General features: G+C 48.5%; 1 protein-coding gene across 9 annotated transcripts in view; it reads right to left on the reverse strand.

Annotated features, from left to right (window-relative positions):
- The window catches only part of cacna1c (calcium channel, voltage-dependent, L type, alpha 1C subunit), a 76,801-nt gene that overhangs the window by 14,203 nt on the left and 41,002 nt on the right, over positions 1-21,596 (reverse strand). For 6 of the 9 annotated variants that reach the window (XM_052055506.1, XM_052055508.1, XM_052055503.1 and 3 more), the window contains exons 4-31: positions 19,237-19,376; positions 16,319-16,458; positions 15,670-15,822; positions 14,614-14,813; positions 13,800-13,903; positions 10,335-10,422; positions 10,162-10,246; positions 8,738-8,828; positions 7,550-7,576; positions 6,996-7,156; positions 6,818-6,891; positions 6,564-6,715; positions 6,284-6,485; positions 6,092-6,212; positions 5,862-5,976; positions 5,641-5,758; positions 5,113-5,182; positions 4,890-5,022; positions 4,667-4,796; positions 4,313-4,372; positions 4,121-4,227; positions 2,083-2,170; positions 1,891-1,998; positions 1,761-1,813; positions 1,541-1,687; positions 1,227-1,428; positions 798-956; positions 593-703 (exon numbers count right to left, since the gene is read on the reverse strand). In XM_052055506.1, coding sequence (XP_051911466.1) covers positions 593-703; positions 798-956; positions 1,227-1,428; positions 1,541-1,687; positions 1,761-1,813; positions 1,891-1,998; positions 2,083-2,170; positions 4,121-4,227; positions 4,313-4,372; positions 4,667-4,796; positions 4,890-5,022; positions 5,113-5,182; positions 5,641-5,758; positions 5,862-5,976; positions 6,092-6,212; positions 6,284-6,485; positions 6,564-6,715; positions 6,818-6,891; positions 6,996-7,156; positions 7,550-7,576; positions 8,738-8,828; positions 10,162-10,246; positions 10,335-10,422; positions 13,800-13,903; positions 14,614-14,813; positions 15,670-15,822; positions 16,319-16,458; positions 19,237-19,376 — 3,339 coding nt within the window. Of the gene's footprint in view, positions 1-592; positions 704-797; positions 957-1,226; positions 1,429-1,540; positions 1,688-1,760; positions 1,814-1,890; positions 1,999-2,082; positions 2,171-4,120; positions 4,228-4,312; positions 4,373-4,666; positions 4,797-4,889; positions 5,023-5,112; positions 5,183-5,640; positions 5,759-5,861; positions 5,977-6,091; positions 6,213-6,283; positions 6,486-6,563; positions 6,716-6,817; positions 6,892-6,995; positions 7,157-7,549; positions 7,577-8,737; positions 8,829-10,161; positions 10,247-10,334; positions 10,423-12,080; positions 12,185-13,799; positions 13,904-14,613; positions 14,814-15,669; positions 15,823-16,318; positions 16,459-19,236; positions 19,377-21,596 lie in introns of all 9 variants that reach the window. The other 3 variants (XM_052055509.1, XM_052055501.1, XM_052055504.1) reach the window with 2 other exon arrangements.

Consider the following 21,596-nt stretch of genomic DNA (forward strand, 5'->3'; position numbering starts at 1 on the left):
TCGGTCGGGCTCTAGCATGTAGCACTCACGCATTCATCTGCCATATTCTCAGACTTGACAACCAACCCTTCCACAGTGGCGCCTTGAGATGCGAGCGACTTGACAACAGAGTTTTTCAAGATACGAGCCCTCAAAGAGGCTTAAAGCTTAAAGTTTCCTGACAAACTAAAACCAGGGGACTCGCTCGCGTATTCCCAAAAAACTGCATAGTTTAGCCTTTATTTGTGCTAGCTTAATGCTAATGACAAGTCACAATGGGAAGATACGTTACAAGCGTGGTCGCGGAACGAATCAAACTCAAGGCACCACTATTAAAGCACACGGAGGCTTTGGTTTGTCAGGGGGGGGGGGCAAAGATGAAGGGGAAAATAAGGAGGAAGATTGGATGGGTTCACTCATTTAGGGTCCATTGGACTTGAATGTAGAACATTCATTCGTGATTTACGTTAGCACAACCAAGGAACTGTTAAAACGCGGCGAGGGTGAGTCGCCACGCGGCCGAATCCCAGTGCGCACCGAAACCGGATTTGATTTGAACTCAGCTTCAATTGGCATGGCGTCAAATATCATCTCCGACGGAAGCGGGTCTCACCCTGGGTTTGAAGGCGATCAACTTGAGGATCATCTCCACGGTGAAGAGCCCCGTGAAGAGCATGTTGAGGATGTTCATGGCGTCGTTGAAGTTCTTCGTCTGACCGTGGTGCTGCCAAGCGCAGATAGCGACAGGCGATTGGCGCGCAGAAGAAATTGGACCTCGCGCGTGTTCGTGGGGGGGTTGGGGGGTTGGGGGGGCTCACCTGCATGGCCAGGCAGATGGTGTTGAGAAGGATGAGCGTGAACATCAGGTACTCAAAGTAGGTGGAGTTGACCACGTACCACACCTTGTACTGGTACGGGTTCTTGGGGATGTAACGGCGAAGGGGGCGGGCCTTCAGGGCATACTCAACACACTGACGCTGTGACAAAACGCACCAAAAGATACAAAAGGTGACGCACTCGACTCGACGTTTCTGAAACTATCCCAAGTAGAATCCAGTTTGGCATCGTGGCCAGTGGAAGAATCCCAGTCGGTGCCAATTTTTTGTTGCGGCGGGAACCGCGTTGCCATGACGACATCTTCCATTTCGTCGACTGTCCTTATGGCATGCGGCACATACTTTAGCCGCGTTAGCGCCGCCGGTCTCAGTTTCTGAGAAATACGTTTGCTCCGAAATGCGACTCGTTACCTGGTTCTTGTCCAGCTCGCAGTTCTTATACTCCTGCTCGCCTTGCTCCTGGAAGGTGACGATGACGAAACCCACGAAGATGTTCATCATGAAGAAGGCGATGATGATGATGTAGATGATGAAGAAGATGGAGATGACCACGCGGTAGTTGTAGATGGGACCCACGTCCTCGGTGTGAGAGTCGATGGCCCGGTAGAGGAGCCTGCGGGGACGGTGGGGGGTGTTGATGAGCCGAAACGGACAACAAACCAGGGGCATGTACCGAATGACTGCGCGCGTGGGGTCTGTGAGTGTTTTCGTATTCAGACACGCACCCCGGCCAACCCTCGAAAGTGGACACCGCAAACAGAGCCATCATGCCTTGGAGCACGTCGTCAAAGTTAAACTCGCTGTTCTCCCACTGTCTCAGGGCTCGTTCGGGCTTGGCAACGTCGCCGTCCTTGTACTTGATGTAGTTGCCTCTGGCGAGAAACGCCGCGTTGACGTGACGGGCGCCGTGGCAGTTGCGGTTCGTCGACGCGGGCCGCGGCTTACCTGCACTCGGCCTTCGTCTGTTTCGAGTTGTCGGTGCAGAAGAAGAACTTGCCCTGGAAAGAAACGCAACATGTCGGCATGAAAGAATTCCCGCGGTGGAAATTCCCTGGGCCGTTCGCCACCGCGCTACCTTGAAAAGCTGCACCCCGATGCAGGCGAACATGAACTGCAGCAACGTGGTGACGATGACGATGTTGCCGATGGTCCTGATGGCCACAAACACGCACTGCACCACGTGCTGAGGAAAGCGGGGGAAACGGTCACGGTCAGCGGCGGCGTTTCAAACGCTTCGATTTTTTTTTTTTTCCGATGAGGCGCTGACCTTCAAGCCCTTGGCTCTGTTGATGGCCCGCAGAGGTCGGAGCACTCGGAGAACTCGCAGGATCTTCACCACGTTGATCGCACTGGACCTGCGACGGCGATACAATTGAGCAGTCGGCCGGCTAAAATGCTAAACCGTCGTTTTTCCGAACAAAATATTTGGTCGGCTGTCGAGAGAAAGTGGATGTAGCAACTGTGAGTCTGCATTGAGCATTTTACCGTTCTTATTGTTTTTTTTTTTAAATGACTCCACTGTGGACTAATGAAATAATACGGAATGCGTTTACGATTAAAATGAAGCAGAGGCTGTATTTTTTTCCCTCCCAAATTTCAGCCGTGGTGATTTGAAAATAACATTTTACTACCATGTCAATTAGAATTCAGGATTTAGTTCTGCCCTAACATCACAAATTTCTACAAGTCTGACTAAGACAATTCATGAGACTGTTCATTTTGTTTTTTGGACTCTTCTGAGCACCACGGTAACAAGTCCTGTCACACAATTAACTAAACACACACACATACACACACACTAATACACGTACGGCATAAACAAAACACCCAAACTAGGGCAAGCAAAGTGTGCCGCGAGGAAAGTGTCAGTTCAAAGGTTGTGCCCAAAACAAAAGCATCTAAAGTCAAAGCTGAATAAATGCGTTGACATTTTGATTAAAAAAAAAACAAACAAACGTGTGTGTGTGTTCTTGTACTCATGATATTGTGAGGACCGGCATGAGTGTGGAGTTGCATGCGTGCGTGTGTATGTGTGTGGGGAGGGTTGACCTTTCATGATAAAGTTGCTAAAAAAAAAGCAACAGAAGACATTTTTTTTTCTTTCACACGTACAACCAAAATGCCAGCGCATCATTCGACGGGGGGTGACTGTGCCGCCTGGAAAGGAAATAAAGGAGTGTGTGTGGTGCCTTCAAACAGGAAGTCGAACGGTGTTTAAAGGCAGCCGACGTGGCGTGGGATGATGCCGCTGACGTTTCACAGTCCGAAGTAGCCGAGAGGACATGGCGTACTGCCACGATGACACAAATAAAGACACCTTTCAGGTTCCCATAAAACGCTGCTTCGGGGTTGGGAAGTGCGCGTCGCCATTAAGCGGCTGGCCAATGACAGGAAGTGCTCCCGCAAGGCTCGCTCAAGTGTCAGATTTCCTTGACTTAATTAAAGAGATGAGGCGTTCATCTGCTCGATGAACGCGTTCAATATTCGCAAATACACGCAAATGGACTGAAGTTGACTGTGTCCGTCCACCGACATCCCACACACTAATTACCTTTAACAAGGCAAAAAGAGAAGAACAGAAAAAAAAAGAAAAAAAACAAACACTTGAGTTTTCACATTCCGTTGCCATTTCTATTGCCCAGGAGAGTTCAATTTGGAGTGTGGACTGAATTTAATAATAATAATTAGCTTCGGATGAAAACCACTGACGTTTTTAAAAGGACATTTAACACTTGAGTTTTACAGGAAGCATAATAAATCATTTGTTGTTTTTCTTGCTTTGGCTCCACTCTCCCAAACGGTAGAAATACCAAATCAAGGGTGTGACAGTGACTTCGGGTCATATTCACAAGCACTAATGTGGGGACTTACGTCGAGAAGTCGAGTCTATTAAAGAGTTTGAAACAGAGAGTGTAGCATAGCGTATTAAACATGAGAAAACATCACAGCATTCCAACGAGTTCTTCGCTGTAAGAAGCAAAGGACATCTTTATTAATAACAAACGGCATCATGGTGTGTGTGTGTGTGGGGATGGGGTGGGGGTTGGGGGTGTTTAGGTGAGCGCTGGAGTGTAAAGTTGCGAAGAGCGAGGTCGTGTTTGTGAAGCACGGGCCAATTTACCAAGCTTAACATTTGCCTCCTTAGCGATGTGACAAGTTGATTTGTGTCGCCGCGAGGGCCGACCAAACGACCCGTGAAGGCAAACTGAGGGCTCGGTGGCGTCGGTTCACCGCGAGGGGGGGTGGTGAGATAATTGGCGGGCGATTCATTTTTTGGGGCGACTAAAACAAAGGATTTGACTCACTGTATCCCAGAGGAAATGAGGGAAACGCTGACCACCACCAGGTCCAGAATGTTGAAATAGTTCCTGCAGAACGAGCCCTTGTGGAGGAAGGCTCCGTAAGCTGTCATCTGTTGAGGATGGAAGATATTGAAAGATAAGCCACGCCCACCCACGAAAAGACCCATTTCAAAAGTCAAAGTGGAGTCTACGTACCTTGAGAATAATCTCGATGGTGAAAAGCCCTGTGAAGACGTGGTCTGCATAGCCCAGGATCTGCAACGGAAGCCGCGAGCGAGGCTCATCGTTTTGATGCGAAACGAATGGGCAAAGGACGTTCGTGAAAAGTCGCAACTTCACAGTTTGGAAATGCAAACATTTTGGAGTGAATACAAGCAGCGTGGCATTTAAGAGGAAAGTGAACCAATAAAGCTGAACGGGCTTTTTACAAGTTGTTGGACAGTCGTCGGGGAGGAAATGAGTCGTTGCCGTAAAGGTCGTCCTTGTTCGACCGTCGGCGCTTTTAGCGCTGCCCGCTACATTTGTTGTTGTTGTTGCTGTTCAAAGCACCTCATTTCTGAAGGAGTCGTTCTTCACCGGGTCCTCCGCCGCCAGACTGATGCTGCTGAGCAGGATGAAGAAGAGGATGAGGTTGGTGAAGATGTTGTGGTTGACGATTTTATGGCACAGAACCCTGAATCTGGGGTGGGTGGGGAGGAAAAAAAAACACACACAACAGAGAGCATTTGAATCCTTACTCCAGTGGACATCTACTCATGTCAGGATTGTTTACTTGTTGGTGTGGCTGAAGACGAAGAAAGCGCGAGCCTTGGGCATGGGAACGGCCTTCTCCTTCAGCTGGATGTCGGAGAGCGGCCGCGGCCGCGGGCCCACCGGCACGTCGGGTTCCTCGTCGTCCTCATCGCCTGGCGAATAGATCGAGGAGTGAAGCGTCGAGCCGCGTCCGCTGAACTTCCCCGACACCCCCCCAATTCGAGTTTGCAAGAGTGCGTTACCGATGTAATCGTTTGCAGGGTATGGATTTTTCTCTTCGCTTTCATCGGCGCAGTAATCGTCCATATTTATCTGCGAATGAAAAAGGTACGGTTGGAGTTTGCCCAAAATCAACGAAATAATGAGAACTGAAATTGAAGAAAGGGGATTTGGATGTCAATGAAATAAAAACGAGTGTTTAAAAAAAAAAAAAATTCTTTTCAGCAAACTAATGAAAATGCCCCTTTGTTTTCCTCTTTGTGAAGGTCAAACAGTCGTGTGGGAATTGTCGTTTTTTTCCTCCACAATATCTTTTTATCTTGCACTACAAATAAAAAAATCGACAGTGTAAAAAACAAAAACGAATAAAAACCTAAATGGAAATTAAACATCTCAGGGAAAAAAATGTAACAAACCTGCTCTGATTAAAAAAAGAAAAAAAAAAAGAAAAATCATGATGAACATTTTTAGAGACGAAAAAGCCGCAATTGCGCTTTGCGAAATTTCAAATTTGGTGTTTGAAAAATCTGGCGCGTCGTCGTCGCGTGTACCTTCGTTCCAGTGTTGCTCTCGCCGTCCGAAGTGATGGACTTCAGCTCAATCTTCTCCCTCTTCTCCTCCTCCAGTGGAGGCTTCTCGTTGTTGTGCCTCTTGTCGGGCGTGCCCAGCCTGGAGGTGGGGAGGGGGGGGGGGGTACACCAGACGCCAGCTTTTAAGCACTCCCCCCTTCCCTTTTGCTCTCCTCCAAACTGCTTGTTGATCTCAATCCTACCTGGCCAGTTTCTTCCTCTCCTTCTCCTCCTCTTCCTCTTTCTGGGCAGATGTCAGGCTCTCCGCGTCGGCCAGATTGTCCACAGCGATGGCCAAGAAGACGTTCAGAAGGATATCTGGCCAAGGGGTGATATTAAGGTTGCTGCTGAACGTGTCAATGCGACTTTAAAAACTGCCGACTTGCTTCGAAAATCACTCCGGGTCGATTTAAGACAAGGTAAGACAGGATACAGTTTCCGCAGATGAAGAGGATGATGAAGTAGATGCAAACCAGCATGCCGGGGAAGGAGGGGCCACCGTAGGCCATGATCCCGTCATACATCACCGAGTTCCAGTCCTCGCCGGTTAAAATCTGATGAACAACCATCGGTAAAAAAAGGACGTCGCCTAGAAATGGTTTTGGAGACAGATTCGATCGGCGACCTGGAAGACGGTCAGCAGCGACTGGGGGAAGTTGTCGAAGGTGCTCCGCCGGGTCTCCTCGAAGTTGAACTTGCCGCCAAAGAGCTGCATGCCCAGCAGGGAGAAAATGATGATGAAGAGGAAGAGCAGGAGCAGCAGGGAGGCGATGGAGCGCACGGAGTTCAGCAAAGAGGCCACCAAATTGGACAGCGAGTTCCAGTATCTGGACGCAACAAAGGCATTCAGTGGGTTGCAAACCAAAGAGGGGGTTGGGGGGGTTGAGATTTTCAAATTATTCTACCTGGTTATTTTGAAGATTCGCAGCAAGCGTACACAACGCAGCACGGAGATGCCGAGCGGCGACATGATCTTGGTTTCCACCAGGATGGTCTCCAGAATCCCGCCGCAGACCACAAAGCTGTCGAAGCGGTTGAAGAGCGAGACGAAGTACGCCTGCGGTGGGCGGAGGAGAAACCCAATCTCGATGCCATTTTTTTTTTCCCCCTCCCGTTACCTCGTTTCAATTTAATTTCCACGCCCGGCCGGGTGTTGTACCTGAAGACCCAGGCTGTACATCTTCAAAAGCATCTCACCGGTGAAGAGTGCGAGCAACACCTTATTGGCTATGTCTGAAGCAAGTGAAATAAGTTAGCTCAGTAACTCCCAAAGACGGTTTTAAACGTCTTTTCAGACTTGATCTAGAATCGGGTGGTACTGAATGAGTTACAGGTACCTTGTACGTCCGTTAACCACTGCGGCTGCAGGTGATGTTCCGAGGCGATGGTGAGAGTGTTGAGGAAAACCAGGAAGATGACCAGCCAATAGAAAAGCTGCGATTTGACGGCCGCCCGACACTTGCGTCTGCACAGCCTGTTCCACCTGCGAGAGTAGCGACTGAAGGGGCCGGGGTGGGGGGAGGCGAGAATAGAGACAAAGTCAATAGGAGTGGTGATGACATCCCACCCCCAGCGCCCGTCGTTTGGGAGGGGTTCCAATTTCAAGGTGGTCTTATTGTTATTCGCATTTTATGCTCTGCTTGGAAAGTTTTCATCGACTGGTGCCAACTCCTTCCGTTTCCTTCCCATCCACTATTTGTGTTTGACCGTCTTCCCCTGGCTCTGAGGCGTCTTTTTAAAACAGCACGCAGAAGCCGACATTGCGCCGTTTCGACCCCGCCGAGGATTTGCGGAAGCATCTCTTTATTTGCCAAATACACACAAACGCGTGCGCGCACACGCGTGGTCGGGAGCGGGTGAGCGGAGACGATGGCAAACGACATGTACTAACCTGAACTTGGATTTGGAGATCCTATTTCTGGAACACAGAGAACAGAATGGATTATACACACAGACGCACAACACACACATCGAGACGCAACACGAAGGGTGATTTGACGGGAGGGCGGGGCAACCCGTGTTCGATTTTTGGTCAAATCACCCCGTGAGGACATGTAAAAAGTGGCAAGCAGTCAAAGAAGTCATGCGGATGAAGGAGACCAAAGTTTGGAATGACATCTTGGTCCAATTTGGTTTGAGTGTTTGCCACCGGAACATCAACATGAACATAAGACTGAGGACAAAGAGAAAGAAAAGAACCAAAACCCAATACGGTAGATATACAGTATAAAGAGATCAGCAGGAGTGGAAGATGGCCAAAGCTCCGCCCATCTCCATGGCGACGAGAAGGATAAATACTCGCGAGTGTGGCCCAGCATTGTTTATGCTTGTATTTGTATCGAAACATGACACGTGTTGTCGCTACGAAAACAATTCCGGCACAGTTTATGACATCATTTGCTTTTTTTGTTTTTTTTTTTGAGGGGTGGGGGAGGGCGGGGTCAGACAAATACCCACAAACAGCCAAACAAAGACAAAGTAACAGATGGACAGCGGGAGGAGAATGAAAAAAAAAAAAAACAACCCAACAGCGTGCCGTGGATTTCGCGATCCCGCCGGTCAGAGAGCGCGTGGCGTGCAGCGGCTGCGCCGTGTGGCAAGGGCGTGCCAGTCAGGGGGTGCGTGGGTGGGGGGGGGGGGGGGGGGGGTCGAAGCAAGAAAGCGCTTGTTGGGATCTTGACGTAAACGAACGAGCGAGTGAGTCAGCTGCCGGTGAGCAGGCGAGCGCTTTGGGCCGTCCAAACAAAAGACAGTCGATCAGAACCAGAGGGGGAGTGAGCAATAAAGGTTCTTCTTCTCTCTTTTTTTTTGTTTTTTCTTAAATTATGTGATGAGATGATCGATACCCAGGCTAGTTTCCCCGTTTGGCACACCTGGAACGAGAAACGTTGTCCTTGGTCGCTAGGAGATTAATGTGATGAGCTCTTTGACTTTGCTGGCTCAACCGGAGGCACAATGAACTCATTCACTCCCAAAGACGTTTTTAAACGTCTTTTCAGACTTGGTCTAGAATCGGCTGGTACTGAATGAGGTAAAGGAAAGATCCCACGTCCGGTCCGGGAAGTGGCCGAGGACTTACGCTAGCCGGGTGCAGCAGGTCTCTCCCTCCACGTCACCTCCGGGCGCGTTGTCCGTGTTGACCGATTCATTCTCGCTGGCCGGCATGCTCACTGAGAGACACAGGAACGCAAACGCAGAGTCAGGTGAGAACATTTTACATGAGAAAGGAAAAATAACCCCCCCCCCAAAACAAAATATGCAGTGGGCTGAAGTGTTTCTCAGTTGTTCTGCCTGTCACTATATGTGGCTATCATAGACAGTTCAACAGCTCGACAATATTTGTCGTGAATAAACGATCATTTTCAGATGCCAAAAGAAACCATCGAAACGTATTAGCATGTGCACGATGTGTAATCACACCTTACGATGTTGACAGCGATTTACCGCTGCGGAGCTTAGCGGACCCAAGCCACACAACGGCTAATAGGGTTGGATTTCTAAGCCGACCAGAAGCCTCTTTTGTTATCCGGGGCGCTCCCAGGGATATTAAAAAGCTGCAAATTGCGGGCTTTCGTGTGCAAATATTGCCGCTATATTGTTTTGGAGCAAGGGCTTTTATGTTTGATATCTGTTGTGTTCGCAAACAAATGCTGCCGAGCCGGCTTGTGTCGTTACAGGCCGCCCCCCAAAAAAAAATGTATTGGGCATTTTGCGTTTGAGAAGAGAAATGTGGTGCAGCGAAAGGAACTGAAGTGCTTTAAAGCGTAAGTGAGAGAATGTGGAGAATGGGGAAGCAGCCAACTGGAGTGTGTTGAAAAAAGAAATGATTGAGGGATACTTGAGTGGCAATGGGGGGGGGGGGGGGCAGAGGGGGGGGGGGCTGGTGAAGCACGCTTGCATGGAGGCGGTGGATGGAGAGGCATTGAGAGAGACTCGGAGGTGGCGCGGGTGCCAGTCGCGGGATGAGACTGTTATCAAGTGAAACGTTGCTTTTTATTGCCTCTGTCAGTCTTTGACTGCCAGCGGGAAGGCGCTGCAGCCCCCCTGCCCCCCCCCCCCCCCCACACTGGCACCTCAAACGCTTATTGTAAAAAAAAAAAATAATAATAATAATAACCCTCCGGAGTCAGACGCTGCATGTGAATGTTAATACGCCGCATGCGCAAAATAAGACATCGGCCACATAAATAAAATTTAAAAAACGACCGCGGCGCTCCTGGAATGGGCCTCGAGTCCCCGTCAAGAAAAGCACTTTCGGAGTTTCTTCGGATATGAAACATGGAGTTGCCTTGATGAGACAGCGGTGCTCAGATAAGGAGACGTTCCGACACGTGTCAGCGGCTCCACGCCGTGGTCTCTCCCGAGGCTGAAAGCCTTTCAAAATCGGGCGGCTCCGCCGCAGCGGTGCTCTGAACTAGTTTAATACCTATTGTTGGAGTAAGCCCCCCCCCCCAAAGACCTGCGCCGCAGAGTGCAAGAGGACTGGAGGAAGGACGGACTCACAGTTTCTAGGTTTATCGTCATCCAGACCCTCCTCTTCATTCTCTGGGTCGATGTCTTCAGCCTGAGTGATCCAATCTAGGTAGCCCTACAATCGCAAAGACGCACAACATTAAAAAAAATAAAATAAAACATTCCAGAAGACTTTTGTCCAGATGAGCCAAAGTGCCCCCCACCTTGAGATCCTCCTCCAGCTGCTGTTTTTCTCGGAGTTTCTGGAAGTCGCCGCGTGCCTTGGCCTTCTCCCTCTCCTTGGAAAACTCTCTGGGATGGAGCAGGGTGCCAGGGGGCACGCCCAAGAATCATAGACGGAGAGAGAGAGAGAGACGGGAAAACAAATCCGGGGTGAAAGTCTCGTTCAAACACGCACACGTTTCGACGGCGTGCCTCCGAAAGGTGGAAGGAGGGAAAACCTGTAAAGGGGAAAGAAGCTGCAGAGTGTTAGTGTGCAAATGCGAGATCACGCCCCCCTCTTAGTTGTTCGCCTGATGGATTTAGCCTCCCGCGAGTCGCATTTCCGTGTCATGCGAATGCATTTCAACTTGCGCTCCTCCCCGCCTGGAGCGCCTCCGCGAGTCGGCGGAAGAGCTCCGAGGTCGGCGCGCATCGGCGAACTCGTCGGCGTAAGTTTGCCGACTCGTTGTTGCGGGTCGCTAACCGGTCGGGCTGTTTCACGGTCAATCGTAATGCGCGGCGTCGTCGTTTTCAAACATCCGCGGCCGGCTCCCGACATGGCTTCTCTGTTGTTTTTCGACTTGTTGTTGCCGCCGTAAATGATTACGCCGGTCTAAGGCCGCCCCCGCTCGAGCCCTTTTTTTTTCCTCTAACACACTGCAGATGAAGCAGTTGGGGAAAAGGTCAGGCGGTGTAGTGTGTTAGCGGCATCATTAGTCACAAGTCGGACAAAGAGTCCGACAGCAACAGCCACCCTGAGCTGTTTGTGCCAAAACGACTTTTATTATTTCTTTCCTTTTTGTTTTTTCTTCCTATATCCGACAACGCTGCTGGCGTATCTATCGCGCCTCAGAGGAGGATCAGTCGGAGGCATCCGTTTTTCATCGTAATGCATTCCAAATCAATAGCTAAGAGTTTCTCCGCTGGTTCGTTTGGATGCGAAGGATCTTTTGCGAGCAAACTCGGGAGCGAAAAGTTAACCTTCCGCAAGGCGTCTCTTCGGTAAATGCACTTTTGCATTTTGTCGATTGGCATTGTTCATTCACTAGAGTCTGAAGATTTTATTTTCCCGCAAAACGCATCGTGTCATTCCAACCGGGCGGCGCAGCGAGGTCGGCGTCGGAGAATTAATATCCGTAAAGTTGTCGGCGTTGCTCGACTTGAAGACGCAGATGCTTAAGTGTGATTTCACCACAGCTGGCTGAGAGGATAATGACTGAAACATACAGTACATGCTCAAGCAGGGACGTCGGAATTAAACGTCACCAGATGGAACACGAGCTGCACGGTGCACCTATAAACAAGTACAGAAGAGGGAGGGAAGACTCCCCAAAAGTCCGCTTGAGGCATAACGTAAGGGCTGAATGAAAAATCATCGAGTGATTGCGATTCTTTCCCTTTTTGCAATTGAGATTCAACTTCGATTAAACTCAGTCCCAACCATTTTGAAATGCTTCTTTAGCCTACCACGTGAACTAAAAAAAAAATATATATATATATATATATATATATATATATATATATATATATAAATACACAAGAATGTGCCTGGGCTTCTCATTCACTCCCAAAGACGTTTTTAAACGTCTTTTCAGACGTCCAGAATTGGCTGGGACTGAATGAGTTCAGAAACATGAACAAAAAAATTGTTTTTGGGGCATTGAATGATTGAATTGTGCGGACCAAGCGTCAACACCAAGCTTGAAAAGGAGAGGTTAGTCTGAAGTGGTCTCGGACCCTGCCCTTACCCGCTCAAAACCCCCAGAACCAAGTTAAGCACAAAGAAGGATCCAATGATGATTAAGGTGACAAAATACACCCACGGCCACTTGTAGCCTACTGCATCATTCACCTGGTGGAGAGATGGGGAGGGGGGGGACAATGGGTGGGGGAGCCGCAATAACAACAAAAAGGAATTGAAGTGGGGAGGGAGTGGGGAGGAGGATGGGGAAAAAGTTAGATCCTGAGTAATTGCTTGTGATGTGTCACTTGCGCCAGATCCTCAGCGTTTGGCCTGCTGCGCTTCATGAATTCATGAATACACATGACGGCTCGTTTTCAGAACGACGGCGCGCGACGGCGGCAGGTGCTTTTCTGGGAAAGGGAGGGGAGGGGAGCGCGAGCTGGAGGGTCAGGCTCAAATCGGCTAATTGCCCGCTTAATTAATTACTCAGGAGAGAAGAAGGCGTTCGAGTCAGACGCTGTGCAGCAAGACTCCCGTGGACCGAACGTTATTGCAGTCCTCAATCCATCGCTTGATCTCGAAATTTGGGGATATTTTGATCCAAATAGAGCGGTGCCTTGAGATCCAAGTATTTTCGTATCTGAAATCATCTTTACCTTTGGGGCTGGGAGGGGGGTGGGGGGGGGCAGCATAATCCAGACATAAGGATGAACAAGGAGACGTCTCAGCTCCTTAATAAACTGCAGTAATAGAGGATAAATAATATATGCATAAAAGGTTACGACAGCCGCGACACCAATGCTAACCGTTAGCTTGGAAATGGCATTTCCAATTATGGGTTAGCACGATGAGTGTAGTTTAGTTTGACGGGAAGATTCAACTGGAAGTAAGTATACACAAGAGTAAACTACAGTATCGCTGATGATGGGATGTCAGGTTGACTCGTTTTGCACTTGTTTTATAGTTTTAGATTTGGAGTTAGAAGAATAAAAATTGTCACTCCCGACAGCTGACCTTCTCTTCTCTTCCCATCATTTTTTTTTTATCCCGCTGTTGTGCGGAGTTTTCTGCCTCCACGGCTGACCCGGAGGGTCGGGGGGGGGGGGGGGTGAATTATTTAAATCCGGGCACATCACGACAGGCCGGACGAGCACTTGGTTAAAACACGTCTTTGCCGCTTTTATTCTCGAGGGCGCCGCCGTCGCCGCCTTAACCTGACGCGAACCGTGCGGCGCTGACTCGAGAAAACAAGAACTACGCGTGCACGCGCGACACTCGCGGATATGGAGCTGGTCAAAAGCTTGGATGCCAGCGTGTGTGTGTGCGCCCATCTGTCCATCTCCAATAGGCCGTGACGGCCTCTTCTGCTCAAATGACGCGAACATAACAGATGGCGACGTGCGCGTGTGTGCGCGCCGCTCCGTAAGTAATAAACTCACTTGGCTTGGAAATATCCATCAATTGTTTCGGTCTGCGTCATGTTCTTTCATGATGGATGATGACAATTACACTTGTTTGGCTTCCTCCACAACAGGGACGACGGATGCGGCTTGGGCATGTTATTTGAGGGAATTGATGGTGACGTGCGTCAAACTCAATGGACGGAAGTCTTGGGACGCTCCACCTGCGAGAGTTTCGCATTCCCGTAACCCCCCCGCCCCACACGCTTCGATCAAGGAGATGAGGAGGCGGTGCTCTCAAAATGTTCGGCGGTGGGAGTCTGGCTGCACCGCTTCATAGACAACACGCGCAACACAAGACGAAACAAAGCAGAAGCTCTTACCCACTCAACACCCCCAGAACGAGATTGAGGACGAAAAAGGAGCCGAAGATGACGAGAGAGACAAAATAGACCCACGGCAGCTCATAGCCCATAGCATCCTGCATCTGAGAGACGGACAGAGGGACAAAGAGAGAGAGAGCAGGAAGAGGGAAGAGGAGACGGGTGAGGGGGTTAAAAGAAATATCGGCCGTGCTAAGGTGAGCGTGGACGTTCAAACGGGAAAGAGGTTGTTGGCGCTCGGAAATTGATGCAGTCAGCGGAGACATTAAGGGGGTGCTTGTTATAAAGAGAAGTACATTTGTGACAAACGCAAGTGTGTGTGTGTGCACAAGATGGAAGCAAACAGCAGAGGGGGCGTCGACAGGAAGCGTCCCGTTACAAACCGACGGGCACAACCCAACGGTAAATCCGACCACCCCAGTTCGAGGGCTCACGTAATGCCATCCTTATATACATTTACGGGTCATTTTCAAACTTTCAAATGAAAAAAAAAAAAACAACCTCAATTAAAACTGCTGTATTTTCCGCATTGAAGCATTTAATTTTGAAAGCGCTCTAGAAATAAAACTGTCTTGTATTGTGTTCATTTAGCATTGCTCCATCTAGTGGAGACATCACGCAACCGCAACCACTATAGTGGCTTCTATTCTATGGACCTCATAATGCGGTGTACCCTATAGATGAAAACTATTTTAAAATAGGCCATTCGCCTTACACTCCGAAGCGCCTCAGAGCGGAAAATACGGTCAGTGAATTTAAAAACGTCAACAAAATAAAAACGGTCATGGCGGTGGCGGTGTGGTGCCCGGCTCACCCAGTACAGCACGTCCGTCCAGCCCTCCATGGTGATGCACTGGAACACGGTCAACATGGCGAAGGCAAAGTTGTCAAAGTTGGTGATGCCGTCGTTGGGGCCCTCCCAGCCCATTTTGCACTCGGTCCCGTTGTGGTTACAGTGTCGCCCGTAAGCCAAGTCGGGCGCGCACGGCGCCGGTTTTTCCTCCGCCAGCGTGCCTGCGGCGAGCATCGCATTTCCAGACGTGACGGCGGGCTCGATTAACGACTTGTTGCATGAATATTTAACACGTTTGATGCCAATAAAGGGGGAAGTAAAGCCAACATCTTCGTCGTAAAGTATAAGTGCAACAATTAACGCGTTATGTCCGGCGGTTATGCTTCACAAATGTGAAATATTTTTTTAATCATCATATGAGATGGAATAAAATTATGATACATCAATGGGAGCAGAACATATATTTTTAGATGATTTAATACATCGAATGCTCTTCCGTTTGCTTTCAAACACCAGAATGTCGCCACTGGGGGGAAATAAAACGGGGCCGACCGGCGAGGAAATGACAGCAGACACAAAATAATGAGCCCAAAAGACAGCTTTCAGGTTCAAATGTATAGAATCAATATACACGCCGTCAGAGAAAAAAAATAAAATAAATTTTAAAAAAGGGAAACGGCGCTGTGCTAATTTTACAAAACAAGCTCTCTCCGGGGGTTGATGCATACGGCGGCAGAGTATTCCGCCGGCACTTACCCAGAGGAGCGTTAATGCCTCTCCGGGGACCTCTAACATCATCATCACCATCACGACATTCAAGTCCATTTCCACCTGGGGGCCTTTTATTGAAAATTGGTTCAATCATTTACGGCGAGCGCCGCACCAATTATTGCTAAAATCCTTCACGCTCACCAACATAAACGACGGCTAAATATTTAATGCATATGACTGCTTTGAGTGTACGTGCCATTTTCTCCCTCGCCTTGCTGGCGTCTCATTGCAGTCAAACGCCGGGATCGTATCGACAACGCGCTCATCGACTGCGCCGAATAAAGGCAACGTGAGTAACGCTGTAACCTGTGTGCTCGTGATAGCAGGTCTTGTGCATCTTGCCCATGAAGAGCTCCAGGCCGATGATGGCGTAGATGATGATGACGAAGAGGACCAGGAGGGCGATGTGGAGCAGGGGGACCATGGCTTTGATGATGGAATTCAACACGACCTGTAAACCTGGGCAAGCAAGATTTCCATCATGCTGGAGATTACGAACATTTATTTTTTTTGCCATGTGACCAAATCATCTGCATCAGAAGATGAACATTTTCTACAGCCCACGCTGCCCGTCTTTCGGACGCGATCCTTTTAAATTCTCCCGAGGATAGGGTCACCGTGACACCAATTTAATGCCAAGTAAAAGGGGTCGCGGCGGGGTGCAGCGCGGGAACAATTGCGCAAGCACACACATGAACACGTACGTTACAAGCGGCAGATAAGTTGTCCGTGAGCCCATCTGCGTTAGCGGGCCAAAAGAAATCAATAATCCAACGGGAGAGCAAACAGGATGAGATCAAATAAAGCGCAGGGAGACAAAAGTGTGTGTTTGTTATTGCGGCGAGCATCAATATCAGCTCAGTGCTTCATCTCATCCCCATCTTCATCCGCACCTGATCCCCCAGACGCTTCCATCGTGTCGTTCTGTTCTTACGCTCCCACTCTGTGTACTTACTAGGTACTCCTGAAACCAGTCGGAGGGGTCGGAGTACTCGGAATGCCCTCAGAGCCTTGACGTCAAAACCGGCAGCCTTGCCTCCCATCGGCGCGGCCCCGTCGCCCTTGGTGGCCTGCTCCAAGATGGCACTGAACAACCTAAAAAAATATTAAAGAATGGAAATATCATCAAATACGATCACAATATTGACATCCCACTCCAAATAAACAAGAGGTGAGGATTAGTGTTCAGATTGAAAGCACACGGTGACATTGAAATATTGACGTGCAAATAAACAGCAGCAAAAGTTGATGTGAAATAAACCAAAACGCAGGCCTCATCCGACCCGCTTTTAATTTTCATTTCAACTTCAGCCCCTGCAAAATTGAATTCCGCCAAAGCCCGGATATGAACCGTCCATTCGTTTATGAATCATTTAAACGGAGTAAACAGAGACAAACTTGGAAATCAGTTAAATATGTTTCTCAGAGGAATATCAGCGGCTAGAATTATAAACACAATCATTATTTTTTTTTGTGGGTGTTTTATCTGCTGCCTCTGTCATTCACACATGGGAAAATATGAATATGAACACTTGGCTTCCAATGCTGTTTTTGTCGAGGCTTGACGCAGATGCCTCTTGCGTCGCTTTTTTGGGGAACTGGCTTTTGTGAATCCAAAATAAGAGCAAAATTAAAGCTCGCTGACGAGTAATTATTAATCCCTCAATGAAAATGAAGTTTTCCAGCGGTAGAAATTATTTACACGAAGCAGAACTCATGTACACGATGTGACACAGAGCCAATGTACATAAGCTAGCAGCGCTAACGCACGTGACGAGCTAGCTCGTGATTATGAATCCTCCATTGAAAACGAAGACTTCGGTGTTGAAATTGTGTCCACTAACCACTCACCTCTCATCGGTACCATCTCGAAAATTACCATACAAAACCGCCCCCCCCCATCTGCGGCTCAATGAAAATGAAGGTTTCCAGTGATAGAAATTATTTACACGAAGCAAAACTCATGTACACGATGTGACACAGAGCCAATGTACATAAGCTAGCAGCGCTAACGAAGGTGACTAGCTAGCTCGTGATTATGAATCCTCCATTGAAAACGAAGACTTCGGTGTTGAAATTGTGTACACTAAGCACTCACCTCTCATCGGTACCATCTCGAAAATTACCATACAAAACCGTTTTTTCCCTCCATCTGCGGCTCGCCTCGCTTACCACTCAGCGCGTATTAGTCATGGACTATTATCAATTAGCGGAGATGAAATGACCGCTTGAACGGCGCACTCCGAATGCATCTCTGTGTCACTCTACCTGCCTCTCAATTAGACTCGCGCCTGCTTTTGACATTTGCATTTTTTTTTTTTTTTGCTGCGACGCGGCATTAAAAGACAATTACGGCTTTGGGGCTGCCTGCCATGGAGACTTGGCACCTGCACAAACTCGTTGGGCCATATGCTGACCGTTCCAGAGGGGGGCAGCGACTGTCATTTCTCATTCCTGGGCACACACGGGCTGGCTGGCTTGGCAGTTAAGAGAACAGTACATTCATATACACACAGCGAGGCGACGCTGTCACAGATGAACATATCCTGAACTGTGAGACGTGTATATTTATGCGTCACTGTTTTGACTGACAATTTTTTTATTTTTATTTTTAAACCGTTCTGTTTCGAATACAATTTCACGCCAAATAAGGCAATCCAGCAATGTTATGCATTGAGGGTCCTTAAAACTGCTTGTTAAGTGTTCAAGTCAGGAAACAAACCCGCGGGGGAGGTGTTTCGAACAATTTCATGACCTTTCCGAGGGAGGGAACAAAATACTTCGAAACATGGCTTGGTGGAGTTATACGCCGTTGCAAAACGAATCAATTTTGGTACTCTGCAGTAAAAGCATCCGGCCGACAAAGCGGCACCGTCTTGACACATCTGCGTCGGGCTAAATGTACAGAAATAAAACCGTTGCGTAGAAGAACAGCGGTTAGCCTCGTTAGCTATTCCAATCAATTTTTTTTTGTCGACGTGAAACCGGTCCGTGGCGCAATACATGTTGCGGAAAAAAACGCCGTCATCAACTAATCGACCTCGGCTCAACTTTAATACAATTTTTCGTCATCCTCTAGCACCCGCGGACGAGTCCATTAAAAGTTGAGCGTCACATTCAAAGATGCGATGCCGGTCGCAAGCTCTAATTAGCGCTATTGATGTTTGCGCACCCTCGGCGAATGGTGGGACACCCGTTCCGTTCTCGAAAGGTGACCCCACCCCCCTTCAAAAAACTGAGTAAAGCGCAATATTTCTGGAGTTCACACTTGAGCCGAGGTCAGAGAACTCATCATCGCCCGTACAGTAGAACGCGAGCGCCGCCGCGGCGCTTTGTTTTTGGATGCGCGTCGTCATAAAAAAAAGCCTCCATCCAGACGCAGACAGAAAAAAAAAAGGCTCAGACAAGCAAACGGAAAGGGTAGATAACCGTCTAAGTGTGGTACAGGTTGTGTTTATGCCAGAGGCGCTGGCACCATGATGCTAGCCAACACGCGCGCGCGCGGAAAGGCTTAGCAGATGGGCCATAGTTGCCGAGTGGCAGATAAAGAAAAACACAGCGCAGCTCAGCTATCAGCATCGAACAAGCTAATCAGTTTAAAGCTCACCAATCCACTGTAGGCCAAGGTTTAGTGCAGCTTTCAAACTTGATTCACTGCGAAAGATTACTTGATGGTCATGGGAAAAAAAGGGGGGGCAGCGGCGGAGGGGGGGTGGGCACTGTGACTCACTCGGGCTGCTTTTTTTGCCTCATGAGGAGACGTCACTGAGTGAAACTCCATTGTCGGAGTATCACGGGGTCACTTTGAGGAATTCAGTTAAGAAATGAGTAAGAAGGAAAAAAAAAAAAAAGAAACAATCTCAGCTGACTCACCCGACGACGACAATGATGAAGTCGAGCAGATTCCAGCCGTTCCTCAGGTAGGCATTGGGGTGGAAGAGCAGGCCGTAGGCTATCACCTTCAGGAACGCCTCCACGGTGAAGATGATGAGGAATAAATACTCCACGCGCTCCTGCGGAGAAGCGGGCGGCACGCGTCGATTGAAAAGACATCGGATTACGTAAAACGCCTCTGGCTAATTTCTTCTTTTGAGCGTTCGGTTGAGTATTTTTTTTTTTTGGTCATTGAAGAGGCTATTTGGGGAGCTAAGTTTTTTTTTTTTTTTAAACATAATTGGTGAAGCGCTGCTCTGAGTGCGCAAGCATCTTGATTATTTACACACGAAACTTACACTTCCTGCCACAACTGCGACGCACTTCAAGAGTTTCGCTACGGACGTCGTTGTCATAGCGATGACCCGCGACTGAGAGGGGGGTCCTGGGAAATGGCCCAAAACAGAACAAAAGGGCGTGGGGCGGGGTGGTGGGGGGTTACATAATATTACAAACGTTGTCTTAAACCCCCCCACCCCAAAAAAAACCCTTTTTCTTTGACACCTCATCATCTGTCACTTCATATAAACAATCCGACAGGGGCAACCGTCCAGAACCAGGATAGCGAATCAACAACAAGCCGTTTATACCCACTCACTCCCAGAATTCATTTTTCAAAACACCAAAATATCTGCTTTCATCCATCACTCGGGCCGTGCTGCCCCTTGTGTGCTTCCTGGTGGTTTCCCATGGTCGCACGCTCGCGCCCGCCTAGAGCTTTGGGGGGCCAGGGGTCAAACGGATCTCAGCAGACGGCTGTGGGAGGAACCAGACGTTGGCGCTACGAGCTCGCCGAATGTTGACCTCGGCTTCTTGCGTCGGGACATCACGCAAAGAGTTGCATGGCGCCACGCGTTTTGTTCTTTGATACATTAAGGTTTGTCAATTTATAAAAAGTCTACACACCCCTTGTTTATCGAAGCGTTATTTTGATAGAATTCAAGGTAATTTTTTTTCTAATTGAAAAAAAAAATCAAATTAAAAAATAACCCGGCAGCATCATCAACACATAACAATAGCATAAAGCCTTCAAGGCTCCGGTGAAAAATGAAAAAAAAAAGGCAGGAAAGCCTACTAGAACACCTGAACTTTATTCGGGGTCATTCAGAGGCCCCTTGGTGTTTTTGCTTTGTGCTGACTCCCTTTTAACATGAGTTGAAATGTGAGCGGTCAATTCTGAGCGCATGCTAGTCGTGAGGGTGTGCACACTTGTGCAACCAAATTGCTTCAGTTCACGCCCCCCCCCTTTTACAAAAAAAAAACAGTTGTAGAATGAATCATTTTGGTCTCACTTTAATCAAATGGCAAAAACGGCCAACTGAAAAGGTTTGTTGACTAATTTTTTTTTTTTAATTTTCCGACTGTTCAGTACAATGAAGAGATTTTTACAAGCGCATTTATGATCTATCTCAGAGAAATGACAAAGATTTCATTGCCTGACCCTGGCAATCCTGGAAAAGTCAACTTATGGTACCCGATAGGCCCAAATCAATTGCGCACTCGCCATCGGGAAATTTGATTGGCACAGATTATGTGATGATTATTATGGTGTGTGTATGTGTGTGTGTGTGTGTGTGTGCCCCATTTGAAAGACAGCATCCTTGAGAGGCAATTAGAGAACTCAGCCTCAACGGAGCTGGTCCATCTCATTAAAAAAAAAAAAAAAAAAGTCTGATTTGCATCGTCGTCATGATGCAGCTTTACATGAAACGCCTTTATTTCTCTTATTTTTTTCTTTTTTCTTTAAACCTGTGTCACTTGCAGGGGGCTTCAAGAATTGAGAGTTTTTCTATTCATCACTCTCCGTCACACAGCGAGCAGTCTAATGAATTACGCACACGCGCATAAAAACGCCTTGTGTGTCTGACAGCGACAGGCGGGCCGGAGTGGATCTCTTAAAAAATAAAAATAAAAAAATAAAAAAAGAGAAGAACATGTGGTAGGAACAGCAGATCTCACACACACACACACACACACTCACACACACATACACGCCTTCCATTCTGCGGCCTCGCAAAGGGCAAAATCAATTTGGGGAGTGGGGGGGGGGGTGTGGGGGGCAACTAATCTGGTTAGTGGCAGGAAAGGAATGAGAGGGTAAAAGTGGATGGATGGATGGATGGAAGAGCGCAAGAGGAAAGCAGGCAAACGGCGAAAAGGTGAGCACGTCGTCGCAATGATTCGCTTCGCCGCAATAGGTCAACGCAAGCGCCGATCCATCAGCCCGGCCAATCGGATTACAGCGTCGACATTCGGACCGCGTTTCCGTTCGCCTCGACCTTCCGCCTGCGCGTCTCGGG

The sequence above is a fragment of the Hippocampus zosterae genome, chromosome 21 (assembly GCF_025434085.1).
Source record: "Hippocampus zosterae strain Florida chromosome 21, ASM2543408v3, whole genome shotgun sequence".
NCBI lineage: Eukaryota > Metazoa > Chordata > Actinopteri > Syngnathiformes > Syngnathidae > Hippocampus > Hippocampus zosterae.